The sequence below is a fragment of the Astyanax mexicanus genome, chromosome 9, assembly GCF_023375975.1.
Source record: "Astyanax mexicanus isolate ESR-SI-001 chromosome 9, AstMex3_surface, whole genome shotgun sequence".
In the NCBI taxonomy this organism is placed as follows: domain Eukaryota; kingdom Metazoa; phylum Chordata; class Actinopteri; order Characiformes; family Acestrorhamphidae; genus Astyanax; species Astyanax mexicanus.
The window spans coordinates 44,942,715-44,951,301 of NC_064416.1; the positions used below are offsets into that span (position 1 = coordinate 44,942,715).

The 8,587-nt window shown below is 38.5% G+C and overlaps 1 protein-coding gene across 1 annotated transcript in view; it reads right to left on the reverse strand.

The window, feature by feature from the left end:
* The window catches only part of pde8a (phosphodiesterase 8A), a 104,645-nt gene extending 96,300 nt beyond the window's left edge, over positions 1-8,345 (reverse strand). Inside the window, exon 1 of the mRNA XM_049483417.1 lies at positions 6,563-8,345. Within this exon, the coding sequence (XP_049339374.1) occupies positions 6,563-6,691 (129 nt within the window). The 5' untranslated portion in view covers positions 6,692-8,345. The remainder of the gene's footprint in view (positions 1-6,562) is intronic.
* Positions 8,346-8,587: the final 242 nt, after the last annotated feature.

Genomic DNA, 8,587 nt, shown 5'->3' on the forward strand with positions numbered 1-8,587 from the left:
GGAATCCCAATCAAAGGTTTTTACAGCCAGTCCAGACAGATAAATGGTCCAGGTAACAATTCTCATTGAATTTTATGTTTGAAAGTAGTAATTTTACTTACTGTAGAGTTGGATCCTTCTGATCCCAAATTGCAAGGATAATTTTTTATCATTTTACTACTGTCCCCATATAAGGACATTGTTTTTTTGTTGTTGCAAAAAGCGATTTACTGTACAAAGACTAAGTTTAGTTTTTATACTTGGTAGTTCTTGCTAATCTCAAATAGCTAGGATAAATTTAAAATACACACTAAGCAAAAGTGTTCAAACTTGGCAACACAGACTACAAAGGCAATTCAAGAACGAAATACAAAAGCAAATGATACATACTAAAAGAAATGATATTAATCAATTAATAAATAATCTAGAAATCATAAACAGAATTAGTAGCCATTTACATGAATAAAAAAACTGAGTACTTTTGTATTTCCCTCTCAATAAAATTATTACAAAAAATCTTAATCACAATAGAAGAAATTGATTAATTTGACCAAAACATGGACAAATTCAAAGTAATAGTGCCTGTTAACATTAACATCTCAATTAAAGACATAATTCAGTGGAATTTCTTGAAAATAACAACATCCCGCCTGTGTGAATGTCTCCTCTAATATGTGTCGGTATTTTATTGGTAAGACAACTATCAAAATGTCCTGCAAAATCAGTCTATGGTTCTAAAAGTTCAGCTGTGAAGAAAAAAATTAGCTTGACTGATCGACTAATTGAGGAAATAATTGTCAGATTAGTCAATTACTAAAGTAGTCATTAGTTGTAGCCCTGGTTAGCTGGTAAGCAAATGTATACATTTACAATGTATTTGTTGTTTGCACACTATAAACAAACTTATGTGGGTTTTATATAACTTATATAACTGTTAGCTTGATGCTCCCCGGACTGTGCTTGCCAATACACACTCTGGAGTTGGAGTTACTGTTCAATATAGAGTGACGCATTCGATTTTTGTCGTATATATTTATGGCTCTCTAGTTGCAAGGTCTGCACATCTGTTGTGACTGATATAAATTCACGTTTTTAATGTTATAGCATGACTACATTACCCAGCATACTTCAGACCACTTTAGCTAGCTATCTTAAATATTAGCTTCCTTGCTAACTAACTCAGCTGTACAATGACCGATACTGTATTTGAGTGTGTAAATGACAAATTACCTTCTACTGCTACGCTAGTGGTGGCGATAAATTATCATGCTAGGGTTAGAAACCTTACTGAAGCTCAGTGACTACCCGTATAGGAGAAAAAAGCTTGCTCAGCCTTTCCATGGCTGCAGCACACTGTTTGTTCTATACCTGGCAGTCATGGGTGGGGAAATGGGACTGGGGGAGTGGCAGTGGGAATACATCATCAGTAATTAAGATAATGTTATGAGTTACTACAGAAAATATAATAATCCTTAATGGTCCTTTAACTACAATTTCTTAGTTACGTCACATCCCCAGTAAAAGTCTACCTGAAAACACTTTGCTGTCTACGTTTTGTCTTCTCCTGCTTTGTGGACTTTAATTATTTTAATTTTCAGTTTACCATTGTTGTGGCTGCTGATTCCTGGGGCGAGGCTTGAGGGTGAGAGAATTTATGAAGCTTTAAAATTTGCATCACCTGGCCTTTCCTAATTATGACTGCAAGCAAGTAATACTGTTAACGAGACAATTAAGACATGAGACCTTAGTGCTAAAATGTTTTGAGTTGCTCAAAATTGCTGTATGATGCTCCTTTAAATTTTAACTGTAAATGTGCACAATACAAGATACAATTAATCTAATATTCCTTCAAATGTTGAAAAGAATGCTTTAACTTCTACTGCTCACTTAAACGCTGCCACTATGATCGGGAGGTCGCTGGTTTGAATCCTGTTCATGTAGCTTGCCATCTGCTACCAGAGCCCTACTATATTCACTAATACCACTTACAACTTTACTGTACACAACAAAAGCCTTATGTTCACCATGTCCAGAAGCTCCGCCCACTTCTCTACTGGGCTCTGAGGTGTCGCATTTTGACCACCACACAGTGGAAACAAGTATTTTGATTAGACAAGTCAGTATTCCAGAAATTTCTTGGAAAAAAAGTATGCTGTGAGCTCTGGACCACAGATGACCAGGACAATCCAGACTGTTCTCAGCAACAAATCCAACAAGCACTGTCTGTCTGCCTTCAGAACCACATTTGTTCAAGGTATGTCCATGCATTTTTCTACAAGACCATGCTAAACCACAAGCTGCAGTCGTTACAAAGGCATGGCTGAGGAAGAAGAGGGTACAGGTACTGAACTGGCCTGCTGCGTTCCTGCCTTTCCCCATAGGATAATTTGTGAGAATTTAAGAATTTTAAAAATGAGATATGTGAGCCAATAACCCTGCACTCTTGACTTCTTAGGACGTGTTTGTGGGAAGAATATAAGACAAAAAAAAAAAGACTATTTTCAGTGCCTAAACATATATTTTAATTGCACCTCAAAGACTCTATAGTGGATAATGTCTTTGTACCAAATCTGTTAGAAATCACATAATTATATTTTATTATATTTTTTTTTAATGAGTTGATGGCCTGAAATACAGGAACAGACAGCTTTTTTTTGGACGATATATATGCAATAAACTATATTACTATCATTTTAAACCATTAAATGCCACTGACATAATACAATTATTGCATTACAAAGCAATTATACCCTTTTAAATACAACAACATTTTATTTAAAAAATCATAGGAAATATATACTTATATTCACTAAAATATATACTTTTTTTTCTAGATGCCTACTGCTGTCCACACTGGGTGTATGGAGCCACAGTTATTGAAGATAAAATACTGTTCACTGTTATATATGATATATATTTGGGTTATGCCATATTGTATCATATGCAATAACATCAGCAACATTTTTGAGTATCGTGAACGATATTATACCCTGAAATATTGTGCCATATCACAACCCTAATTATCACATCAGGGAACTACTTTCTTGCTGTTTTTTGCAAAAGAAAAATTGACACTGTTCCCATTTCCTATTATATATCTAATAAATAAATTATATCTGTCCAGTATCATTTATTATACTTCAATCCTGAATATATGAAGTTCATTATTAGTATCAGTACGTAAAATAGGCCTCTATACAAAATTAGGCTTCAGTACAAACATTTTCATTATCCTGGATATATGGAGATATTTGGAGAGCATTATTATTCGTATCATGACATTCTGGATCATTGACTTCTGTTACAAATCTGATAAAATTCTTGCATTTTTTTGTATCTCAGTTAGGAATGTGCCATATTAGACTATATCGTTTGCAATAATAAAATTTCATTTTCATTTTGTTGCAGTGGTGTATTCTTGAAATTAAATATTGTGATATTATTTTAGAGCCATATTGCCCTAATGTAAACAAACATACAAATAAACACAATAGACAACAATATCACCAATTTCAAATATTATTGAGGTAATGTCCATTTATTGCACGATAACTATTTATAAAAATTGTTTTGTAAAAGAAGCCGTGTTAAAGTTGTTGGCTTATCTTCGGCTGTTTTATTTGCTTATGAAGTCGGATTTCTTCATATATTGTGATATTTTGTGGGACAAAGTAAACCCAATAGTAATCAGAGCCCTAATTTATTGCACGATAAGTCGATAATGTAATCGTGACAGGTTTAATGTATATTAACAAATTAAATACTGTTGACAAGACAAAGCGTAAAATATCTTGCGTTTGCAATGTCTGCAATAAAAAAAAAAAAAAAACTTTTTTTTTAATCTGTATTTTCCATACTGTCACAACTTGTCCTGATTTGGAATTTGATCTTTTATATTCATAAAGATACAAGGGCTTCTACACATAGTACTAGGCCAAAACATTAGGACTAGGGGTAGGCAATTTTATATCGTATACAGTATATCGTGACACAGAAATATCATGATATTAAAAATCCATAACGTGATAATAGGGCTGTTCTTTCTTAAAAGTAGTCTATTATTTACTGTGAAGCTTTAGGTTTATTTATTGTATAATTGTTTTAGTTTGCAGTTTATATGCATGCACTAAATATTCTGCAATATTATTTGCTGCATTATATTATTTTATGCTATATTATTTATTTTGCCACATTATGATTATGCTGTTATACTATTATACTATATTCCTGAAATGAATTATTTATTTTAGTTTTCCTATATCACCAAGTATATCGTTATCGCAAAAATACCCTGAAATATCGTGATATTATTTTAGAGCCATATTGCCCACCCCTAATTAGGACCCCTCACAGCTGAATTTATTAATACTGTTCATGGTTTAACTGTGGAGAGAGTTAAGCTCTGGAAACCCTGTTAGATGGTCACTGATCAGTCTTTTCTCATAGTCAATGTGTTGAATTCTCCTAAACAGCAAGGCTTAAGGCAAGGCTTAAAGCACTAGAACATGTTATGTCTGATGGGTCTTGTTTTGTTTACCGTCATGTGAAAAGTCAGATACACTTGCACCGTTTACCTGTGAGAAGCTCCTAAACAATAAGTCTGATCAACGGAAACTCCTGAAACTGAAAAATGACCAAAGACCCCAGATACAGTCGATCTGCCAAGACATGTTATGTTCAGTATCTGATGTGTGCTTCTATAGATTCCAAAAGGAGATGCTAAGCTAACATTTCTAAGCTACGCTAACACAGAGCCTGGAGTGTCCCCAGTCTGTTCTCCATCTAATCTTTTTATTGGCACACACAAATCAGTGCAGTTCACGATACTTTTTAATCTAAAAGATTACAACAGTGCAGTGAGCAGAACCTCACTTACATCAGTGCAGTATTTTGTATCATTTGCGGTTCAGTTTTAAAAAAAGTGTGGATGATAATGTAGTTCCAGTTTCACAATAATCTGTAAATCTTTCAATCAAAATCACTTTTTAATATACTTTACTTTTTAGTAAAATCAATGATTCTAAATAGGGTTTAAATGGCTCTTCGAGTACAAGGAAAAGCTTGTTGTAGAAAGTCCCCTTTTTGTGCAGTTTTTGTGCTGCAATAAAAGACTTATAAAGTCTTTTATAAATACAAATTTTTTTTTGGGAAAAAATAAGATTGGTGACAGAACTAAGAACAGTGTTTTCTTGCATTGTTAACCTACCTAAATACGCAGATATTGAATAGTCACCATACATATACAGCTCTAGAAAAAATTAAGAATCCGCTTAAGTTTCTGAATCAGTTTCGTTGATTTTGCTATTTATAGGTATATATTTAAGTAAAATGAACAACATTTCTCCCAAATTCCAAATAAAAATATTGTTATTTAGAGCATTTACTTGTAGAAAATGAGAAATGGCTAAAATAACAAAAAGACGCAGAGCTTTCAGACCTCAAATAATGCAAAGAAAACAAGTGCATATTCAGAAATCAATATATATATTTTTTTAAGCACAGATTTCATGCATCTTGGCATGTTCTCCTCCACCAGTCTTACACACTGCTTTTGGATAACTTTATGCCTTTACTCCTGCTGCAAAATTTCAAGCAGTTCAGTTTGGTTTGATGGCTTTTGATCATCCATCTTCCTCTTGGTTATATTCTAGAGGTTTTTAATTTGGTAAAATCAAAGAAACTCATCATTTTTAGGTGGTCTCTTATTTTTTCCAGAGCTGTATACATAAAACTCACTAAAAGACAGCGATCCAATATGGCATGTTACAAACAATGCACTCTGTGTATCATAAACTGTAGCAACAAATGTCCTTTTCTATCAATAAAAATACTAGGTATGCACCGGAATAGGAAAGGAATTTCTGTGACCAACACCAAACAACCGAAACCACACAAAATGCAGCATTTGAATAATTTAAATTTTTGAATATTTGAAAGTGCTTACATTTCCCTTATCTGCTGACTTGCTATAGATTCCTCCATCAGACAAAGTCTGCTGGATAATATTGCTGTGTACTGTCTGAGGTTCTCAACCAAAATGAGAAAAATGTCATTTCTTTAACTGATCTAGTGGGTGGGGCTCTGGTGGGGGTTGACAGGTTAACAGATGAATGTTTCCTTATTGTGACGTCACAACAAGGGAGCCTTCCAAACAACTGTTTTTTTTTTTTGTTTTTGTTATATGGCCCAGACTAGCTGCTTTTTTGTATTTTGTCATCTTAGCAATGACTTTATTACGGCACTTCACCTGTCTGACCTATCGAATTCTGAGCTAAAGGCATTGGATGTTGCCATGTGGGTCAGCCGAACCTCTTCCTACTAGTTTTTGCTTCTTTTTTTTGTGTATCCATACTAACAAATAGTGTATTTGCATTATGTCACCTTGCATTGTGATTCTAAAAACCTGCTGAAACGGAGACTTAGTCCAGTGTTATTCTGAGCTATAGGTGTTGCCATGTGGGTCAGCCGACCACTACGTTGTGTTGCACTAATGTGAACTGAAAGCTATATAGTGTTTTCCTTATAACCTACACACACATATACAAGCAGATTCATACATGCAAAGACACGCACACTCACTCACCTTGTTGGAGGGTTTGACGGGCAGGCCCGGGTGTGTGTTGCTCTGCGGAGGCGAGTGTGAGTCCTCGGCTTCTTTCCCGCTGTGATACACCACCCTATCCGAAATATGGATGCTTGAAGCACAGCCCATGCTGCACTGCCCCTGCTTCAGCTGTGCGTCCGTCCGTCCTTCTGTCCACCCCTCCAACCGCAGCCTGACAGCCCACAACTCTAAGCTTTGCTCTGTCTCTGTGTGTGTGTCAGATCTCCCGTTTTTCTCTGGTTATCTGATTAGAAACGTCCCGTCCCGTTGTTACCGTGGAGTAGCAGCCCACCCCTCCGGCCCCCAGGCCCAGGAACCAGATTTCCTCTCGGCCTCTTACATGAAGAAGCAGCAGCCTAACATGCATGTGTAGGCTAAAGATCTGTGTGTGTGTGTGTATGTACTGTGTGTATGTGTGCTGTGTGTGTACGTGACCCCTAAGGCCCATACACGTCTTCACCTCCTCCTTCCTTCTGGGGCCCACATCACCGGACCCTCATTCTTCTTGGCCCCTGACCCCTGGATTTGTATTTGTGTGTATTTGTGTGGGTGTATAGCTAGATTCTTCAGTGTCCACTTATAATTTAATATTATTATTAATATTAATAATAATAATAATAATAGTATTATTATTTTAAGGCCCTAGTTAGATCCATGGCCTTACACTCTACACTCTCTCTCCCTCACACACACATACATGCATGCATACATACACACTCACAGTCAGTCACACATCACATCACACTCACACACACACACTCACTGCAGGAATGAATCCCTCTCTTCAGTTTGCTCCACTTTCATCAACAGGCTGAAATATTCTCGAGGCATAGCTTGAGGAGGAGGGGGGCTTCAGGCTACCTGGAGGGGGTCTCTAGTCTACACACTCCAGCAGCAGCACGCATTTAATCCCAGCACACACTCCATCCACCACCAACGACCAGCGTGTCCTGGTGTTCTGATGTTCCTCTGATGTTCTTCTGATCAGCACATCCAGCAGCAAGCACATCCAGGATGAGGAACAGGACGCAGGAGAGGAGGAACAGGAGGAGACCCTCAGTGATCCTTAGTGAGAAGAGGAGGAGAAAAAGATCCTCAGTGAGGAAAGAAGGAGAAAAAGACCATCAGTGAGGAGACAAAACGAAGATTCTCAGGGATTAGATACAAAGAAGAAGATCCTTAGTGAAGAGGAGACCCTGACAAGGCCGTGAGAGCCAGCAGGGGCTGCGGTGCCCCCCTCCTTCTCTCCTCCTCTCCTCCTTCTCCGACTTCTCCTCCAGAGGCCAAAATAAAAGGAGAAATCCCCTCAGACTTCGGAACTGTCACAGACCCCCAGCCTCCGGACCGGGAAAAGACAACACACAGACGGTGCTGGTGGCGGCAGGAGCCCCCCTGCGCTCGCGCCGCTGCTCTACGCCCCTGCAAGTTTGTCGATCCGTGGAAAAGCAACAACCCAAAAATGTAAGAGCGGCGTCGCGTGCGCACGCCACACCGAGGCGTTTTCCTCGTCCGAGCGCGAGCGCGTGTGTGCGTGCGAGCGTGTGAGTGAGTGAGTGTGTGTGCGCGCGCGGCGGTGCGAGCGTGCGTGCGTGCGTGCGTGCGTGTATAAAATAAAATAAGCCCATAAATACAGTAAAGCTCCCTCGCGCTCTCTCTTTCTTTCTTTCTTTCTCTCTCTCTCTCTTCTCTCTCTCTCTCTTTCTCTCCCTCTCTCTCTCTCTCTCTGTCTGACAGCGGCGGGTCCAATAAAAGCGGCGAGGATTTGACCTCCAGCCTCTGCTGACGTCAATGCAAATGAGCTGCGCTGAGGGGGGGTGAGGGAGGGGGGTGTTGTGCGCGAAAGGGGGCGGGGCTTGAGCAGCGGGAGGAAACTGGGAAACGGGCTGCGCGCGCCCGTATTCCGGCCCACAGCAAGGCTACGCTGTGCGCTCATAGGCTTACAAAACACACCCGTTTTCAGCATTTAACCCATAAGAGCCCAGAGCCACTTCTGATTCAAGATTC